The following is a 22,184-nucleotide window of genomic DNA, read 5'->3' as shown; positions in this document are numbered from 1 at the left end:
GCTAATCTATTACTATCATTTCCATTTTCTATTGTTTAACAAACTCATATAATTTTATCCTTTGCTTGATAAATGTTATCTATAAATGATATATCATTAATCCAAAAGAAAAACAATTTCACACTTACCGCTTGCATATTAAAAATGGTGGTTTGTGAAATAATCATAGGCCAGTAACGGGTGTGCTTTTCTAACTGATCTTTCGCTCGTTCCAAAGGGATCTCAAGACTTCCATCGATTTTATATCTGGGGTCTAGAAAAGGAGTTAATCTGTTTTCCCTCATAAATTCACCAAAATCCTAATGATAACCAAATAAGATAAAATTAGAAACTATTTTCTAGTGCTTCAGTGTGGATTACATGTAACAGTCTGTTCCCCTGATGTCTTCTGTCCTGTGATATACAACAAAGCATTTTCTCTAGCAGCCCACCCTCCACACACTAATTTTTTCCTTTTTTTTTGAACATGAAACCCAGCCTTTACTCAATGGAGATTAAGAAAGCCTCAAACATAAATACACTCATGGTTTCTTCTGCTTTTTAAAACCACTCATTTTTTCTTCACATCTATAATATATTTCTTTTCTATTATATGCACATAAAAGAATAAGTTCATCACATTAAAATACCATTCTACTTAAAAATTAAAACAACATCAAAATGTTAACTGTGTTTATCTTTAATGATGGAATTATAGGTAATTTACATTTAATTGTTCACATTCACATTTGTTATAACCACCTTAAAAAGTAGACAGTCATGAAATATCCAATATAATAGATGGGTAGGGAGTGAAAAATTCAAATCAGAACAATACAGTCTCTATCAAAAATAGACCCAATTGCCCTGTATGTACCTATCAATAACACAAATATTGACAGTGTTATTTCAAAGTAGCAGAATCCAAACAGTCAAAGGTTTATGCTTGGCACTTAAGTTACTAGAAATTAAAATTCAGCCTAAGGTATTAGTTCAAATGAATTTCCATTCTTTCCTATAATTCCATCCTGTCAATGCTATCCATATACATCTCAGCATACACTGAATACATGGGGAAGATGACACAGTGATAAATAGCTCTTTTGATCAAGTACTGCAGGAAATTCACCTAGTTAAAATAATAAAAAAAATTCAACTTCTCTAAACTTCTGCTACAGGTCTTAGCATACAATAGGTCCTCTACATGTTCGCTGAATGATCAACTCAAAATTTATAGATATTAGAGTCTTACTGTAATCCGGTAGTCGGTAACTCTTCCTCCACATCCTTCACTAATTGAAGGTGGGTCTTCTAGAATGGATCGAGAACTGCTAAGGACGTGCAAAAAAATCTCTCCTCCATGGCTACTAAGCATATGACTAATGACTTTGGAACCTGACTTCCGTGGTTGTTCCAATAAAACAGAACGGCCTGTCAAAAACAAGATTACTCTTATCAGTGATGGAACTCAAGTGGCTCTTAATTTTTCCCATAAGACTGACATCTAGATTTTTCATTTTACTTATTGCCCCTCACATTGTAACTAGCATTGCTAAGTCAGTCTATCTGCATATGAAGTTCTAAAACTTTGAATGCTAGCCTCAGCCTTCTCTTGGTTACTCCGAGCTTACACAGGTGTGTAGGACAGTTTTCCAGAATAAGTATAGTGGTCTCTGGTATGTTTGGTTTCCTTCAGTTACAAGTTCATATAAAAATTTTTTCCTGAATGTCAAGAAAAAGGTGGGACAACTCTGATCCCTCAGATTATCAAAGCTACAAATCATTTTAGGGAGAAAGCAAGTCTTAATTCATTTCTGCAATACCTCCCTATCAACATAGTTACTGTTACTACTTTCTATTTTACATGACCAAATGTTGTTTAATCTGGACTTTACTTAATCTGATAATCAAACTGTGTTTAACAGAACAATTGAATTAACTTTATGATAAAGGCAGAGTAACTACAGTGGTTCCAAAACCTAGTTATTATAAGAATCACCAAAGGAGTCACTGGAATTTAGATTTAGCAAATGGAATTCAATAATTTGGCTTAAAAAAAATTTTTTTTTAACTCAAGGAAATCACAGATTTAAAGTTATATCTCTAAGAATCACATCATATGTTACTGAGAATAGAAGTTTATTTATGATAAAGGAATAGTAAAGAGAAATAAGTCCATTTATATAATTTAAAATTCAATAGGCCAAGATAATCTTTAGCATTCTATCTTCCAAAAAAATCAACTTAAGAGTCTAAATGTCAATTTTTTAAAATAAAAATACCAAAAAATACACTAAATAAATTTACTTAGATACAACAGTCTGAAAGACATAAAGTCAACTTATTCTTAAACATTAGTAAAACTGTTAAAGGGTATTTATAATTATACAATTTTAAAACAGCTTTGGGCTTCCCTCGTAGCTCAGTTGGTAAAGAATTTGCCTGCAATGCAGGAGATCTGGGTTCGATTCCTGGGTAGGGAAGATCCCCTGGAGAAGGAAATGGCAACCCACTCCAATATTCTTGCCTGGAGAATCCCATGGACAGAGGAGCCTGGTGGGCTACGGTACATGGGGTCGTTAAGAGTTGGACACGACTCAGCTACCGAAAACCAGCTTTGGAAAATAAAATGGTTATAGACTATATTTAAGCTTTTCCAGAATTCACATTTTCACATATTCGAATGACTCACTTGTAATGATCTCAGTAAAAACAAATAAAGAAAGTTACCATTTAGAAGAAAATTAGTAAGGCAGGAGGAAGGTCTACTATTTACATCTACAGGTGAAATTCGGTAAGCGCCAGTGCAATAGTGTAATTCTGAAATAGAAGAAAATACTGATTTGAAAGAATATAAAGAAATATTTCTACAATTAAATGAGAAAAACAAGTAAAAACAAAAACTTGTTCTTTGACCCCCTAAAACAATGAAAAACAAAAATTCAAGAAGAAACAAATGAACCCTACCTAATACTTAATAAGAACCTTTTGATTTATTCTTTTCACTTTTAATTATTTTTAGGTACCTACCAATGTTATTTGTCCTTGGTGTGCACCACTTTAATGTTATTGTTTCTTTAAATGAGCCTTCTCTACTGCTGCCACTCAAATGGTTATCACCTTTAAAAATAATTTAGAGAAATATTAAGATTATTAAACAGATCACAAACTTCAAGTGTGTGCCAAGATTTCTGAAAGAGTTTAAGTTTTATAAGAGAAAATAAGTGTGGAAGAACACCTTTTTTATTAAGCCTCTTAGAAAAACACCAAATATTCAGAGTTTGGTTATTAGTTATTATTAAAATAGGTACTTTATTTTCCTCCAAATTTGTTATTAATAACTTAAATCATTTTATTCACTACACTGAAAATCAACAGCATAATTTTTGACATTTCAAGAATCTACAACTGTTTCCCTATGACACCATTAAATGATAACATAATGTAGTTATGTAACTAAACCTTCAGGAATCTAAAATACATAATTCATTGTTCTGAATCCCAAAAAAATTTATTAGAGAAAAAATAAAATGAGGAGTCTCTAAGTTAAATATGAGATATAAAGTGAACACTTTTTGCTTTAATGGAGTTGAGTAAACAGATGTTAAAATAATGACAACCAAGTCTTAAACTCCTCAAAGTCATCCAAGAGGGTTGGAATCAACTTCTCCTAAACTCCTGTTAAGTTCATATATTGACCTCTTCCCAAGAACAATAAATGTTCTTAACATTTATTGTTATATAGAACAATAAATGTTCTTAACATTTATTGTTATATAGAACAATAAATGTTCTTAACATTTATTGTCATATAATACTCAATATTATGTATATATAGCAACAATAAACAATAAACAACAATATATAATATTGTTATATAAATGTTCTTAACAACATCTAGAATGGTAAATCTTTTCCAGAAGGTTTTCAACATTTTTAGCCAAGCTCAATCAGAGGAATCACTATCAAAGGCAATTATAGTTCTACAAAATATATTTCTTAAGTAGTAAGGCTTCTGAAGGGCTTCCCATATGGCTCAAGTGGTAAAGAATTCACCTGCCAGTGTAGGAGAGGCAGGCAGGAGATGTGGGTTTGATCCCTGTGTCGGGAAGATCCCCTGGAGGAGGAAATGGCAACCCACTCCAGTATTCTTGCCTGGAAAAATCCCATGGACAGATGAGCCTCGTGGGCTACAGTCCATATGGTTGAAAAGTCAAACACGATTGCGTGACTGAACACAAGGCTTGAAAGTCAAAATTACTCCTTCATCCACGTGCTGCAGAACGGATGTTGTGTTAGCAGGCACGCAAACATTAACCTCACGGTATGTCTCCATCGGAGCTCTTGAGAGATCAGATGCACTGTACAAGGAGCAGTAACGTTTTAAAAAGAAACCCTTTTCTCTGTGTAGTAGGTTTCAACAGTGAGCTTAAAACCAGCAGAGCCTGTTGTTACTGAGAATCAGTAAACCATGGTGTCAACCAATGTGCTATTATCCGGGCTTTGTTGTTACACTGATACAGCACAGGTGGAGTAGACTTAGCGTAATTCCTAAGGGCCCTAGGATTTTCAGAATGGTAAATAAGCATTGCCTTAAACTTAAAGTCACCAGTTTCGTTAGCCCTTAATAAAAATGTCTGCCTTTCCTCTGAAGCTTTGAAGTCAGACACTGACTTCTCTCTAGCCATGAGAGTCCTAGATGGTATTTTCTTCCAATCGAAGGCTGTCTAATCTACACTGAAAATCTATTGTTTAGTGTAGCCAACTTCAGTGATTATTGAGCTCGATCTTCTGAAAAACTTGCTGCAGCTTCTACATCAGTAGTTGCTGCTTCACCTTGCATTTGCATGTTATAGAGTTTCTTCGCTTGAATCTCATTAACCAGCCTCTGCTAGCTTCAAACTTTTCTTCTGTATCTTCTTCATCTCTTTCAGCCTTCACAGAATTGAAGAGAGTAAAGGCTTTGCTCTGGATCAGGCTTTGGCTTTAGGGAATATTGTGGCTAGTCTAATCTTCTATCTAGACCACTGTAACCTTCTCCATGTCAGCAACAAGGCTGTTTCATTTTCTTATCATTTCTCTGTTCACTGAAGTAGCACTTTTAATTTTCCTTCAAGAACTTTTCCTTTGCATTCACAACTTAGCTAACTGTTTGGCACAAGAGGCCTCACTTTCAGCCAATTTTGGCTTTCAACATGCCTTCCTCACTAAGGTTAATCATTTTGAACTTTTGATTTAAAGTGAGAGATGTCCAGATAATGAAAATTAAAACAAAAATAAAGAAATGGGACATAATTAAACTCAAAAGCTTTTTCACAGCAAAGGAAATCATAAACAAAATGAAATGATGACCCACAGAATGGGAAAAAATATTTGAAAATGATGTGATAGACAAGGGATTAGTCTCCAAAATTTACAAACAGCTCATGCAGCTGAATATAAAGAAAAAAAATCCAATCAAAAAATGGGCAAAAGACCTAGAGACATTTCTCCAAAGACAATATACACATGGCCAAGAGGCACATGAAAAGATGCTCAATATTGTTAATTATTAGAGAAATGCAAATCAAAACTACAATGAGGTATCAGAATGGCCATAATCAAAAAAATCTGCAAACAATAAATGTTGGTGAGATTGACAAGAAAAGGGAACCCTCTTACACTGTTGATAAGAATGCAAATTAACACAGACATTATGGAGAACAGTACTGAGGTTCTTTAAAAAACTAAAAATAGAGCTACCATATGATCCAGCAAGCCGACTCTTGGGCATATACCTAGAGAAAACTAACTTGGAAAGATACACTCAACCCAATTTTCACTGCAGCACTGTTTATAACAGTCAAGACACAGAAGAACCTAAATGTCCAGTGAAGATGAATGGATAAAGAAGGTATGGTACATACATACCAAGGAGTATTACTCGGCCATTGAAAAGAATGAAATAACACATTTGCAGCAACATGGATGGACTTGGAGATTATCTAACCTAATAATATCAGTATTTTTGTGTCTCAGGGAACAGGGCGGCCCAAGAAGAAGGAAAAGGACAGGGAACAGCCAGTTTGTGGAGCAGTCAGAACATACACGACATTTATGGGTAAGCTCTCTGTCTTATATAGGTACAGTTTGTGGTGCCCCAAGACAATTACAATAGCAACATCAAAGATCATCAACCACAGGTCACCATAACAAATATAGTGATGATGAAAAAGCTTGAAATATTGTGAGAATCACCAAAATGTGACACAGAGACATGAAGTGAGCAAGTGCTATTAAAAAATGACACCAATAGATATGTTCAACCTGTTACCACAAACATTCAATTTGTTAAAAAAAAAAAAGCTACATCTGCTAAAGCAAAGCATGATAAAACAAGGTATACCTGTATTCGTTCCATTAGCCTCATCTTTTCCAAAGTATATTCAATAGAACACTAGGTTCCATGGCCATTAACGGGTGACATAGTCAGATAAGTTTGCAAAGGGATGAACTAAAGTCATCAGGTTAGTTACTCAAGAACTTCTCAAAGCTGTTAGTACATTTTCCTATGTTAGATCTTATAAAATAATACTTTCCAAAGTCTCTTACTTACCACTTTTCAGGAAATCTACATGTGCATCTTTGTGATGAAGCAGTTCTACATCATAATTGGCAGATGTGTTAGCATGTTGTTCTTCCTTAAAGCAAAATTAAAAATAACTTGGCTTTGATTTTAAAATAATGAAATAATTAATTATTCATTTTGCTTAAAGTGAGATCAAATATACTCAACAGTAATTAGCTATAATAATGGGACAATGTGCTCAGTAATTAATCTATTTAAAGATGCAATAATTTTCCAATTCAATACAAACTATATAAAAAAATTACTGGCTACATTTCAGCAATAAAGTAATGGTTTTAATGTCAGAATTAACGTAGATGTGTAATCTAGAAATTGAGAAATTTTTTTACTCAGAATGCATTGTCCTGCCAATACTTCTTTATACACAAATATGACATAACTCAAATAGTTTGCTAATTGTACAATAGTTGTTTAAAGGAGGAAATAGCATCTTTAAATTCCTATAGTAAATTAAACAAGCACCAACTATATAAAATAGCAAATACAGACCAATAAACAAGTTGAGGAACTTGTTTTCACTAAACAGTAAATAGAAACTTTAGTATTATCTATTTACAAGAAAGAGACAGAGATTGAGGAGTCACACCAGTAACACATAAATACGGTCAAATTTAAAAAGTAATGTATCTATCACCCTCAGAGGATTTTGCTTACAACTCATGAAATTATATAAAGTACATCTATTATGCTATTTTACTTCTTAATTGCTTCCTCACCCAAACTGATCTATTAAGGCTATAATTTCCACTGAAGAGCCAGCCACTGATATAAGGAAGGAATTAATAATGAAAAGATTACATTTCTCACACAAATTAGTTTTTATAATATGCAAAAAAATACAATTGGACTTATAAGAAATGAATTTAAATGTTTAGATATAGTGGCTACTTTATGTTTGTAGACATAAATAATACAATTAAGCTTAACTCCACTCAGTAAAAATTCATGTGAAGCTTTCTATAGGCCAGGCATCGTACTGGTCTTAGACAACCAGGTAATATAATGAAAACGCTGCTGTTGTTTAGTCACTAAGCTGTGTCTGACTCTTCTGTGACCCCATAGACTGTAGTGCTCCAGGCTCCTCTGTCCATGGGATTTCCCAGGCAAGAATACTGGAGTGGGTTGTCATTTCCTTCTCCAGGGGATCCTCCTGACCCAGGGATTGAACCCACATCTGCACTGGCAGGCAAAATCTTGACCACTGAGTCATCAGGGAAGCCCATAATGAAAATGACAAGTTAGTAATAGATTCCTAAGAAAATCCTCCAGTAAAATCATAAGACTCATATGGTAGTTTTTCAACTAGAAAAATAAACTTGTTTAAAATTATAGACTTTTTTCCCCTAGTTATTAGACCTATCAGTTACAAACACCTTTATACTGGGTAGGGAAGAACAAAAATAAAGGAAACAGAAGAGCTACTAGAACACACGAAGTGAGTTAAATCTAAGAACAACTGTCAGGAAAAGAATCACAGAAAAAGTAATCATTTCTGATGAAAATTATATTTTGATGAAAATAATGAGAACAAAATTAAAAACAAAAAAGCTGATATAGAAGGTTCAAATTAGGGAAAAAATAATGCATTTTGTTCTGTGATCCTTTCATGTTGCTTTTCATTATTTACTAACCTGGTCAAAGACACTGAATGTGGGCTAGCAAAACAGAAAATATGATACGGGGAGAAAGAATTAAGGTTCATTAAAATAAATAATACGTATCAAGCAAATACTTAAAAAGCAAAGCAGAGTTTTCAAAGTAGCAAGAAAAAGAACTGCCTACCTTCATTGGAATATTAGTAATAGTAGTTGAAGCCAAGTCGAAATGCTGCTGTACTAAAATATTTAATTTGGTAGCAAGATGCCGTCCTGCACGAACACTATGAACTTCACTGGTTAAAACGGGGGACAACTATAGAAAAGTATGAAAAAAAAAATAACCCACGAAACATTAATACATTGTAACTTAGGGCTAAATATTTTACTTCAACCCATAAAAATTAAGTACTTTTAAACTTTTGAGATAGGGAACAAAAGATCCATAAGTTAATCATAATCATTACCTTAGTAATACATTTTTATTCATTCATTCAGTCAACAGATAGGTAAGGAGAACTTACTATACTGATTGCCAGAAATTGTGAGTTATTGGAGTATACAGCAGTGAACAGGTACAATCTCTATCCTCTTGAAACTCAGAGTAGAATAATTTTTGATTTAAATATATATTTTAATTTATTATAAGTTTTACTTCTATTTATCTATATGCAAAATTGATTTGAGGTGATCCACAGAAATACTGTAGAATAATTAATTTTGTGAAGAAGACAAACCTCTGCAGATAACACTACTCATTACAAAGAATGAAAATCACTACAAATGTCATATTTTGTCACCAATAAATGTAGTACGGCAGCCAAAATCCACTTATAACAAGGTAACATTTTATTCGTTCCAAGGTAATATTTATTGTAAGTAAATTGTTTACTTATCATAAAGTAAAGCCAATGTACTGTCATGCTATCAAGAGTCACAAAAAAGCTAGCAAAAAAATGGGTTTACACTGGAAATCACCTAAAACACAATGACAGAGATAACCTAAAAAAAACAGTTATAAAAAAAAATTCATTAATACTTCAGATGTTTATAACAATGCTAAATAAAAAAAAAAGAAATAAGAACATATACATTTAATATCATTATATAAACACATATATCTGTATTGCTAAACACAGACCACTGATGTGGTCTATGCTATGTGAATCCATTTAATAATCAACAGACTCATCTTTTCCTTTAAAATTGTGCCAATTTGAAAAGTAAAACTAAGGTTGGAAATTAGTCTTTTCCCTTTTGGATAGGTAAAATTAATTTCTTTGCTATAGGAGTATATTTTGACTACAGAGGGTAATTTCTTCTAATGAGGGGGGAAAAAAAGGTTTTCCATAATAAGAACTCATTAAAGCAATTTGGTTCAGATAATACAGTCTTACTGCAATGTGGGAGACCCGGGTTCAATCCCTGGGTCAGGAAGATCCCCTAGAGAAGGAAATGGCAACCCACTCCAATATTCTCGCCTACAAAAATCCCATGGATGGAGGAGCCTGGCAGGCTACAGTCCATGGGGTTACAAAGAGTCAGACACAACTGAGCGACTCACACACACGCACATACACACACATTGTAATTGAAATTTGAGGAACAATAAAAACTGTGTGTGGTTTGATAATAAAATTATTTGAAATAAATATCAAGAGGCAAGCAAAACAGAAAATACTTTCAAAATCTACAATTATAACATAAAGAACCAATCTATGTATTTTGCCATACAGGTAGATTTCAAAATTAAATTTTCTTAACAGAAAATGTTCGCAATCTGATCATTCTTATGCTAAACCTTGTATTTATCATTAATAACTAACAATGATGTCTTCTTCCATGAGCTCTATTTACCTCTTTCTTAGGACGATCAGATACAAGGCTGTCTTCACCAACTGGGTAGGTGTGGATCAAGACAAGTTCACATTTCTGAATCTGCATGAGACTTAAAGAAAAACTTTTCACTTAAAAGATAAGAACACATACTATAGAAAGAATTCAGGCAGGTAAACCACAAAACATTTAATATACTAAAGCAGTGTATAAATCAGATTAGTTCAGTTAACATAAAAGCTAAATACTCAGAAAGACTGTACAATTGCTATCCTTGTACGAACATTTAATGAATAATTTTTATGAATTTAATTCAAATGCAAAAATGATCATTTTCTGTGTGTTTGAAGGATACAATAAAGGAAAAATTCTTACATTCTGGTATAGTTTTCAAAAGATAACTGCCACAGAGAAAAATGAATATATTGTATATTAATTTCCCTTTCACTAGTATTTAAATGGCAACTCTCTCCACTATTCTTGCCTTGAAAATTCCACATTCGGAGGAGCTTGACAGGCTACAGTACATAGAGTTGGCCGGAACTGAGAGCATACACATACATAATAGCATTTTTAAGGACAAAATCAGGCAACTATGTTACCTATAATTGGTTATTTCCAAGAATACAGGATTTGTAATACTAAAAAGTTACCCCAAGTTTTTATCTGTTTTATGCCCCTCCATTTTATTTTTTAAATTGAGGTGCAGCTGATGTACAATAATAAAACTTGCAGGTTTACAACATAGTGATTCACAATTTTTAAAAATTATACTCCATTTATAGTTACTACAAAATATTGGCTATATTCCCCATGTTGTACAATATATCCTTGTAGCTTAGTTATTTATATACAGTAGTTTGTACCTCTTAATCCTTACCCCTAAGTTGCCCCTCCACCCTTCCCTCTTTCCACTGCTAACTACTAGTTTGTTCTCTATATCTGTGAGCCAACTTTTTATTTTAAAATTTCCAAACCTACAGAAAAATTAAAAGAAAGGAACTATTCAATGAACACCCATATATCCTTAACCTATATTCACTGTTGTTACATTCATTTTCACTATAAATGACTAAATAGATGTACACTGTTTCTTTTTTTTACTAAGTCATTTAAGAGTAAGCTGCAGAGGCAATGATACTTCATTACTACATACCTCAGCATGCTTCCTTCTCCTAGTGAGAATAATCCTACTTGTTAACAATAATACCAGTACTCCACCTAGAAATTTAATAGTAGCTCAATCTAACATATATTCCACACAACAATTGTCCCAAACATGTCTTCAGTAGCTTTTTTCTTTTTAAAAAATTCATACAATGTAATTAGCTGTAAAGTTTTGATTTGGTATTTTACAGATTTGTAAGAGCATGAGATCTAGCCATTAAAAATATGCATTATAAATTTATTTATCATGTTATCCTTTTGCTCACCTTTCCTATGAGCAAAAAGTAAAATTTTAAAGTGAAAGGGAAAATGGGACAAGAAGTTGCTGATCAAACACACGTTTCGACTAATTTGTAGAGCCAGCAGAGAATTCAAGGGAATGCTACCAATTACTAATTAAGTTACTGGAATAATTATAATGAAATAAACAGGACTATAAAAATGGAATATTTATTCCATTTACGGATTTTACTCACTGATCTGAATTTGCAGCAAGTTTGTTATGCTCATGAATTGTTTCTTGGACACAATCCTCAAGCATTCGCACATGACTATCACTATGGGATAAAAAAGATATAACCAAATTAAATAAACAATAAGAGAAAAAAATTACACACACTATTCAACTGTGGTATCATGTTACAGGCACTTTAATTACTTCAATAAGGATTGTCTGTAGCATGCTCATTCACAATACCAAACAACCAACTGAATGAAAACCTAGTGAGGGAAAAAAATCAAATTGATCTACATGATAACAATTTAAACAGTTTCACTGAGGTGAACTCGATATTTGGGAACACAGCTTTGATATTAGAAAGGCCACATGTGATATGCTTAAATGCTAACATGTTGCCTCTACTTTGTTAAAATAAAAACTACAATAGGACATGAAAAATTCCTCAGTACGAATTACTGTGATTAATGTCTCACCTTTTTGCATTAGTAATGCAAATTATTCGTCCTCTGTTTCCAACACGTTCTGCATTCTCCATTAGCAGAGTACGAGCCTCATGTTGGTATTCAGTAATTTTACAGAGGGTTTCCACTGCTGCAACGAGACCATGCAGAATACTGCAGCATTCTGGATCTGCCCGTGGATTAGGAGGCCCAACAGCAGCTAATGCTGCCATCAGCTAAGTAAAAGGGGAAACAATTATGATGACGAGAAGAAGCACAAGGCAGACAAAGGCATCACAAGAAATGGAAACTATAGACCAATGTATGTTATAAATATGGACACAAGTGTCTTCAATTACATACTAGCAAACTGAACCCAGCAACATTTCAAAAGAATTATATACCATGACCAAGTGGGACTTATCCCAGGAATGCAAAGTTGATTTAACATCCAAAAATTAATTAATGCAAATGCTATCAATAGAATTTTTTTTTAAATCACATGATCAGCTCCAGAAACAGCATTTGACAAAAATCCAAAATCCTTTCATGGGTTGAGAGAGGATTAAATGAGCCAAGGTAAAAAAATAAAATCTTTTCATGATAAAAACAGTTAGCAAACTAGAAACAGAAGGGGACTTTCTCAAGCAGATAAAAGGCATCTATGAAAAATCTATACATAATATCATGCTTAATGGATGCACCCCCTCTAAGATTAGAAACAGAAGGATATCCACTCTCACCATTTCTATTCAACACTATACTAGAGGTTCTCTCTGGGGCAATTAGGAAGGAAAAAGATGTAAAAGGAATTCGGATTGGAAAGGAAGAAGTAAAACTATCTTTATGTTGCAGATGACATAACCATGCATGTAGAAAATTCTAAGGAATCCATTAGAAATTTTCTAAAAATAATAAAACTCAGCAAGGTTGCAAGTACATGATCAAAAGACAAAACCAACTGCACTGCTATGCACTTGCAAAGAAAAATTCAAAAGTGAAATTAAGAAAATAATTCCGTTTACTATAGCACCAAAAAGAATAAAATGCTTAGGAATAAATTTAACAAAGGAAATGCAAATTTTAAACTCCAAGAACTATGAAATATTGTTGAAATAAATTAAAGATCTAAATGAACAGAAAACACTCTATGTTCGTGGATTGGAAGATTTACTATTGTTAAGATGACAATACTACCCAAACTGAATTAGGATTAAACGTATGCCCTGTCAGAATTCCAGCTGACTTTTCTAGAAACTGATAAGCAGATTTGAAAGTTCATATGGAACTGCAAGGATCCAGAATAGCTAAAACAATCTTTAGAAGAAAGAGTGAAGACTTTTTTCTATGTATGCATAAAGATACATTAGAAGGTCCAGTTAAAAATTAACAGTGATGGGGATAAACAGTGATGTGCCGGTAAACCAGTTCTCTTAACAAAAAAAATTTCCTAATTTGTAGTGTTTGCCAGTATCTATGGTTAAAAACTCCCATGATAGCTTATTTCAATCTTTCACTGAGTGCAAAGGTGAGCTGGGATTCACACACACTCAGCTCTCTCAAGCTGGTATAAGCAGGTTCTAGTATACCGCTAACTGGAGCAGGGGACAAGTGGGAAATTCTTCAAGGCTTAGCTTTTATTTACACACACATGTATGTACACAGGCCAATATATATATATGCAAATTTTATTTTTAAACTATATAGGTATTACCTATTCATAAACAATAATCAAAAAAGAAAAAATACTGTGTCCATATCACTATAAAAGTTCCTGGTTTATAGGAGAAACTGCTTTTTAGGAGAGGGGTGCTGTGGTCATGGGAAAGCAGCAGAAAGAAAGTTTAACTTCTGGTGTCAGATAAATATAGGCTTAAATTCTGGCTCTGCCTTTTAATACTGTGTGATCCTGGTCAATCTCTCCTAGTCCTTTAACCTAATCTGAAAGTGAAACCAATAGAACCGGCCCCACATTAGTATGATACTTGTAGACTTTACTTAAATTTAGCTAACAAAAACAAGACTCTTGAAATTAGACAAATTTTTTAGTAAGATCTACCATGTAGAGAGAGGACAGCATTATGAGATGTAAGAGAAGAAGCCCTGGATCTAAGCATGTAAGTCAAACTACCTCTGGCCCCTTGGCCTTCAGTTTCTTCACCAGCACCAAGAAAGAGCCAAAGCAAAAAATGTCTACAATCCTTCCAGCCTAAACATTCTTCAATCAATCTACTTCAACTATTTCTCATGATTATTCAAAATAACTAGAGAAAGGTGTGACATGGATAACTAAAGCTAAACGTAAAATGTGTCAAGATGGAGATGACGATACATAATTTATACAAAATGTCAATTACTTTGTATCATCCTAAACATCAAAGCTTTGCTATATGGTTGCATTCACAACTAGTTTCCCTTCAGTTCATAATCTAAAAGCAACTCTGTGATATAGTATGATATAATATTTCTTCACCTTCAGAAAGCAGAAGGAAGTAGTACAATAATTTTCATATCATCAGTATATCTACCATTATCAAATGCATACCTTTTACTGCACTGCAGAGGGGCAGTAAGAAAAATCTATACAAATTTGTACTTACTTTTATTCACATACAACTAGAGAAGCCTCAGGCTTCTTTCACAGTACCTCTTGAAAGAACAAAACAGAATACATGCTATTTCTTAGATTGTACAGGGGGAATGAATGGAATCTTCAATATTTTTTTCAAGCAATGAAAGAATAAAGATCATTCTGGAGTGATATAAATGCAAAGACAAGCCAAAAAACAGCTCTCCTACCCACCAGCCACCTTCAGTGAGTTACCTCAAAAGAAAAGAAGATTAGAAATGTTTATATATTATGTTAATCACAACATTTTAAAACCACTGTGATAAACACATTTTCTTATAAGTATTCAATTTAAAACTCCCATTTGGATGGGATTATTTCCATTAAGGGCTTCCCTGGTGGCTCAGTTGATAAAGAATCTGCCTGCAATGTGGGAGGCCTGAGTTTGATCCTTGTGTTGGGAAGATCTCCTGGAGAAGGGAATAGCCACCCACTTCAGTATTCTGCCTAGAGAATTCCATGGACTGTATAGTCCATGGGGTTGCATGTTGCATGCGGACATGACTGAGCAATTTTCATTAAAGGATATCCATTAACAGAGAATTTTTAACATGAAATAGTTCAAAATAATGTATTAAAATAATTCACTAATGCTTGTCTCTCTTGGTCATATTCATCAGTGAAGAACTTTGTAGACTGAAGTCTGCTATCCAACTGAACAACAGCAAAGAATGCAACCTACCACAAACTCAGTATCTTAGACACATGTTTAAAAAGCATAAACTTGATGTATTGAGCATGGGTTTATTTCTGTTTCCTCCTAAAACCCCACTAAAAGTGTAGTAAAGGAATTTAATTGTAAAAAGCAAACACCAAACACAGGGGGGCAGGCGGGGGAACCCCAATAAACTCAGAGAGATGAAGAGAATGGAGGAGCAGACAAGAGAATAAACAAGAGATGTCAGCAAGAATGTATGAAACTGGATGGAGGACCGGTAATTGACTTAGCAACACTGAATCAGCTGAATCTAAGAGCCTACAGGGGAAAAAGCAAGATGATAGGCTTTTCAGAATCTAGGAGAGGTTCAGGAACTGTGAATGAGGTGAAGTTAGTATAAGGTACAACTTGACTCCCACACTTACACCCTACCCATGCAAGTGACCACCTCTCCCCAGACACAGAATCACACCCCTTGGAGGAACTGAACCAGGAAGCTACCAAACAAGGATTTCACCAAGCGCAGCAGAATGTAAGGGTAAGGCACTAGACCAGGGCTGCCCAAAAGAATTTCCTGTGATGATGGAAATATTCTGTATCTGTGCTGTACAGTAGCCGCTATCCACGTGTAGTTTATTTGAGCATCTGAAACATGGCTAGTACTACAGAGAAACTGAACTTTTTAATTGCATTTAATTTTGTTCAGTCACTAAGTCATGTCTGACTCTTTGTGACTCCATGACCTGCAGCCCACCAGGCTCCTCTGTCCTTCACTATCTCCCTGAGTTTGCTCAAATCCATGTCCATTGAGTCAGTGCTGTCATCCAACCCTCTCATCCTCTGTCCCCCTCTTCTCCTTTTGCCCTCAGTTTTTCCCAGGATCAAGGTCTTTTCCAGTTAATTTAAGTAGTAGCTACTTAGTAGCTAATAGTAGCTACATATGGCTAGTACATTGGACAGCACAATACTAGACCAAAACCAGAAAGATTGAGTGGAAGTTCAATATTTCACCTACCCTCTCCCCTGGTTCCCAGAAGGCTGATAACCAGGTTTACGGCACAGAGGTAGAAGAGTGGAAGGTCTTCCCTGGAGACCCTGAGTGGTCCCAGAGAGGTGACCTGTCCATTCTGACATCCAGAGGTCTCCCGGGGAGAGCAATTGGATAACTATGACAAAGACCAGTTAGCAATATCTCCTTCATAACATGCAGACCTTCTCACCTGCTGTTCAGTGCCTTTCTTTTAAACAAGATTGCATACCCAAGTATCAGCAGGCATTTAAGAAAAGCCTCAACATGAAAAGAGCACTGAAAACACGAAGAGATCAAAAGAAAATATCCAATAAATCACTAGTACCTGCAGGTTAAAAGATTACACCCATAAATCAAGAAAAGAAAAAGGACAAACATGTACACAATTAAAGCATAATAAAAGTTCTTGGAAATTAAAGATATGATCAAATAAAAAGTTCCATATATGGGTTAACAGGAAATAGGTAAAAGGCTCAGAAAGAACAATGAGGACCAATGAGAAAAAGAATAAGGGAATTAATTCAGGAAGTCCAATTTCCCACTCATAGGGATTCCAGAAAAATGCAGAACACAAAGACAAGAACATTATCAAAGAAACAGTACAGGGAAATTTCCCTGGAAGAATATAAACCCCAGTTAAATGAATGACAAAAGACCAACACTAGGGCAAATAACTGAGAAATTTCAGAACATAAAGGAGGAAAGAAAATATTCTAAAACATTACAAAGAAATATTTCTGTTTTACAAAGGAAAAAATATTTGACTTCTCGATAAGACTGGAAGCTATATAACAGTAGAGTAAGGCCCTCAGAATTCTGAAGAAAACAATATTTCCAAACTTAAATTTTTATACCTCTAGTACAAATAAACTGTAAGGTAAATTACAGAAATTCTGGAGGGTATATCCTCCCAAAACAAGAGATGACACACACACACAAAAAAAAAAAGAGGAAAAAAACTGGGAACTGAAAGGCAGGGAACAAGGAGGATCACAGCAGGGCAACAGGCCTAGAACACAACCAGTTCAAACTGCAGCCCAAGACTGAGTTCCAGGAAGTTTTTCAAGGGGAAAAAAAATCAAACCGCCAATTTCTAATTCGCCAGTAATAAAAATATTGAGATTTTTTTTGTAGAGACATGAGGAAAACAGCAATATGGTCTCAGAAAACTAAGTATATTAAAAGCAAAAAAAGCAAAAATAAATTCCAGGAATACATAAAAAAATTATACAAGAAAGGAAATAACACAGAAGTCAAATCATTGTGCTGGACATCTTAAACTTATACAGAGCTGTAAATCAACTATATTTTAATAAAACCTTAAACAAAACACAAAAGAAATGAGACAATCATATATACTTCTTGGTTTAGCAGTGGATCACCCTTTACGTAGACATAACGTAAACATGGAATTCTGAATTAACCAAAACTTCTGATATAACAGTACTGAGAAAATCAGGGAATGGATGTGGGCAGTCATAGTGGCATATGCAAAAGAAAGTATAAAAGGTAAATCTTCATGACAATAATGATAAATAAGACTTAGATAGCAGTAAAAATGTTATTTAGAAATATGGAAGTAAATAAATACTAGATGAGCTAGAGAGTTGAAAGCTTGCTTCTAGGAAGTGGGGAAAGGCTGGAAGGTAGATAGCTGTCTTTCTTTTGGTGTTAGTTGGTGTTTTAAAACTAAATGCAAATATTACACCAGTAAACAAATTATTTTTAAGGAAGTATTACTGTATTCACATATTTTCAAAAATGGCCACAACTCAAAACCTAAGCAAAAAATAAAAAAAACAAAAGAAACCTAAGCATACCTCCTGCAAATTTTGGTCTTCTTGAGTCCAAGAATTTAAAACATGTGCTCCAGAGTCACTTACAATGAAATTCACCTAATAGAGTTCAAAGAAATAGTTAGTATTCAACTCCAATTCCACTCAATTATATCATATTTAAAATATTTATATTATAAATATCTTTTAATATATGTAATACAAACACAACTGGAAGTGCAGTCTCTAGCACTAGCTTGCTAACTGATTCATTCATACATATACAGAACAGCCAGTACCAGGAAAACAGCTCTGCCCCTCACAACATGGGGAACATCAGGGGTTCTCGGATGTAGAAAGACAGAGGGCAGTGCAAGAAGAATACAAGCAAAAATAAATGAACAAGATGATTTCAGAGAGTGATAAATGCTATGCAAAAGAAACTGTTTAGCTTTTTTAGATCAGTTGATCAGAGAAGGGCTCTCTATAGAAGTGGCAATTGAGGGGAATCCAAAATGACCAAAAGAAACCAGCCAGGGAAAGAGATGGAGGTACAGAATCCTAGGTACAGCAAACTGCAAATGCAAAAGCTTCTGTGTACTCTCTTAAGGTCAGAAAAATATGCTGGAGTCATATCACATAAGGCAGTGGAGGCCGGAAGAATGGATTTGAACTTCATTCTAAATTTTAAAGTAAAATGCAAACCCAAAAATACTATCAGGTAAGATGATGACAGTAAGGACATATTAGAAAATACATCAGAATATGGCTGTGTTCTCTTCTGGAAGGAGGGTGAGATTATTTATTTTTCACTGAACTATACGGTCTAATTCATGATCTTTTTTCTTATTATCTGTGAAATACTAGTTTTGATTTCCCAGTAAGTTTGATAAGTAGCCTTTTCTCCTGAGGCTTATCTGACAGGAACATGTCTTACTGGCCCCTTTACTCACATTACTGCAATGAAATCTTATAACAATCATAGGAAGGAGGTGTTATGCTGACTAGGGAGGAAACTGAGGCTTGAAGAAATGAAGCAAAAAAGATCAAGGTCACACTGCTGGTTGCTTAATGATGTCAGAATTTGAACCGAAACCTATGCCTTCAACCACTACATTATGCTTCCTGTCATATATACATTTTTTTTTATCCTACATGATACACAATTTACAGAGGGACTAAAAGCAATTTTTATTTAATTTAGAATACATCTGAATGTGTAATATATATTAGACTTTCCATGTTCAGCCTTACTGTTACTCCTCTGCCTATGCCAGTCTATGAGCTGGCTAGCCCACCTACTCACTCCAGTATTCTTGCCTGGGAAATCCCATGGACAGTGGAGCCTGGCGGGCTACAGTCCATGGGATCACAAAGAGTTGGACATGACCTAGTGACTAAACAACAACAGGTCCCAGCCTAGACTGCTCCAAATGAGACAGACAGCACATCATCCACTGTGGCTAACCAAATGACTTCCCTTAAATAGAACAGTTGAGATTCTGAAACCTGAAGATAATTTTCATACTCGAAATTTTTATCAATCTTACATTTCCCTTCTTACTGATAATAACAATTTCCACTTAACATTCTTAAAAGTATTTCTTTACAATATGGCCAAACCCAGCGGCGGTTTAGGACACTTTCACTAAAACTGTAAGCAGCCTGGTTCTTAGAATTCTGGTTCTGCCTCTAACTAGCTATATGACTCAGAGAAATTGCTACTTTTGACCTCAGCTTCTGCATCTCCAACAAGGCAGTAACAAACAAGACTGATATTCACATGGAACACACCAACACATTCTGACAAAGTGCTCTCAGCCAACATCCCTTCTGCTTATGCTGGCAACAGCTCTCAGTGGTCAGTGTCTGTTCCTTTCTGGTTATTATATACTTTGAATACTGTCCCATTAATTACAGTAATTACTGCATAGGACTGTTGTGAGAGTCACAGGAGTTAATAAATATGAAGCACATGTAAGAAGAGCTCCGTAACTGTAAGCTGTTATTGTTGGCCCCGATTAAATACATGTAACACATTAATCCCAAAGGGGAGTTCTATATACCACATTTTTAAAGTAGCAAATAAATGGTAACTCAAATTGATAGCAAATTCATATATAAAAAATGTAACAAGCAGTTAAGTACACCCCCCAAATCATGATTTTCCTTGTACTTCACACTCACCAGCTTTTTGAAAGGAAATATGTCATACATTATTCTACAATATTCCATGGAAGATTCTACTGAGCAAGTCCACAACGATTTAGATATGGGGGCCAATGGGATGATTCCTTGCGTCCTATTCTTCACCAGCATATCAAACTCGACATGTTGTCTGCATGACTCTGCCATGTAAGGGCAGTGATCCACAACAAACACTGTTTTATGAGATTCAGAAAAAATCTTCATCTTGTTTTAACCTGCAAAGGATAAAATATATTAGTCAAACATCTTATATATAACATTGAATCGCGTAAATTATTTCTAATGACTGTCTCTTTTCCTCAAGAAGATTTGGTAGGGAACATTAATAATCAGTATTCAATGAAATTTATCCAACAAAGGACAAGATTTAATGAGGTCATGACAAGAAAGTAACTATCAATTCAAGGGATGAGCTACTCCATATTAACCTGTCATTCTACCGGAAGCAGGCAACGTTGCAATCCATGCACACATTTTTGCTCTGGAATGCACTTAAACTTGTCAGAAGAAAATATTTTTACAAATAATTGAATTGTTTCTCTTACACAATATCAAACATAATAAACGACAAGTACTCTTCAAATACATTTTTGATGATCACTGTTAATTGACATCAATTACATATAAACCCCTAAACTTAAGTCAGTCAGTATTTTGGGGATTCCCTCCAAAAAAATCTCAAGACTTCTGAAGAAGCGTAGGGGGGCAGAAAGAATGAACTGGAAAGAGGAGTGACAACAAAGGGAAGTCCAAAACATAACAAACATCTCCTAAGATAATTGCATATCTGGTCTTCGCATTAGGATACGGACCTCAAATTCACGTTCTCCCCCTTAGCTTATGAAACACCACGGTGAATTTATCATGTAGAACAGAAAAACTTAGGTGCTACCATCACGCTGGTGAGGAGGAGGAACTTCAAGAACTTTTTCTTATAGCAACTCCCTTGCTTCGCTAAGAAAATCTTATACTGAATAGACAAGCCACATTCGAAAAGCACATGGTAAACAGAGCAAAAGTGCTCATCAAAACGAACTGACTTTTTACAATCTACCTATTTTCCTCTACTGCTTTCAAACGCATTTCCCCTTCATGCAAAAGTCTTCTTTGCGAAACCTGGACACACTCTGCTGGAAGGTGGGGGGTAGAAAGTACAAGGTGAGTGGATAGGGAAGACCTCACGATCGAGGTTCGCTTACTTTCGTGCCTGGTCCTGCAGTGAAAACGAACAGAGGCTATGGACCACAGCCTCTCTGGAAAAGGCTGCTGGCTGGGTGGGGAGGGTCAGCGCACAGTCAGGAGTGACTGGTACCAAAGACAGGGGACTATGCTTTCCCCGCTCATCTCTTAGCACACCGGTCCTTCCCAGCCTTCCTAAAGGCAGGAGCGCGCGCGCGCCTGCGCGTGAACACAAACACTCACACACTCGGACTGGCGCGTGCGCAAAACACTCTTCGACAGCCCCGCTAAGCTGCCCTTCCCCCTCGGCGGGCCAGACGCCCAGGTCTCTAACAGGAAGAGGGCGGAGCCAAGGAAAAAAAATGCCTCCGACCCTTAAGATTTTCTACCCGCTAATTTTCCCAGTCACCCATTGGGAAGACTGATCCCGTCGACCTGAGAGCCTCCCCAACAGCGTAGTACCAACCACAGCACCGGCTAAACCAGCCACGGCCCCCTAAGCGCAAGGGCCTCCCACTAGATCCCCCTGCTCCGTCTCTCCACCCAGCCCGTTTCCCCTAGCAAAACTCGCGAGACTTTGAGAGAGCCCGAGCAAAAGCC

At 35.3% G+C, this 22,184-nt stretch overlaps 1 protein-coding gene across 2 annotated transcripts in view; it reads right to left on the bottom strand.

Moving 5' to 3' along the window:
- INTS13 (integrator complex subunit 13) overlaps nucleotides 1–22,134 on the bottom strand; it is a 28,311-nt gene extending 6,177 nt beyond the window's left edge. Inside the window, exons 1-12 of one of the 2 annotated variants that reach the window (XM_065940010.1) lie at nucleotides 21,605–22,134; nucleotides 20,385–20,620; nucleotides 18,243–18,317; nucleotides 12,139–12,341; nucleotides 11,682–11,762; nucleotides 10,060–10,150; nucleotides 8,390–8,518; nucleotides 6,575–6,659; nucleotides 3,010–3,099; nucleotides 2,710–2,799; nucleotides 1,232–1,410; nucleotides 129–299 (exon numbers count right to left, since the gene is read on the bottom strand). In XM_065940010.1, coding sequence (XP_065796082.1) covers nucleotides 129–299; nucleotides 1,232–1,410; nucleotides 2,710–2,799; nucleotides 3,010–3,099; nucleotides 6,575–6,659; nucleotides 8,390–8,518; nucleotides 10,060–10,150; nucleotides 11,682–11,762; nucleotides 12,139–12,341; nucleotides 18,243–18,317; nucleotides 20,385–20,609 — 1,419 coding nt within the window. In that variant the 5' untranslated portion in view covers nucleotides 20,610–20,620; nucleotides 21,605–22,134. Of the gene's footprint in view, nucleotides 1–128; nucleotides 300–1,231; nucleotides 1,411–2,709; nucleotides 2,800–3,009; nucleotides 3,100–6,574; nucleotides 6,660–8,389; nucleotides 8,519–10,059; nucleotides 10,151–11,681; nucleotides 11,763–12,138; nucleotides 12,342–18,242; nucleotides 18,318–20,384; nucleotides 20,621–21,217; nucleotides 21,531–21,604 lie in introns of those variants that run through there. The other variant, XM_065940011.1, reaches the window with a different exon arrangement.
- Nucleotides 22,135–22,184: the final 50 nt, after the last annotated feature.

This window comes from Muntiacus reevesi, chromosome 1 (genome assembly GCF_963930625.1).
Source record: "Muntiacus reevesi chromosome 1, mMunRee1.1, whole genome shotgun sequence".
NCBI classification, from domain to species: Eukaryota; Metazoa; Chordata; class Mammalia; order Artiodactyla; family Cervidae; genus Muntiacus; species Muntiacus reevesi.
The sequence above is the reverse complement of the archived record's forward strand: the minus strand, read 5'-3'. Positions and strand labels throughout refer to the sequence as shown.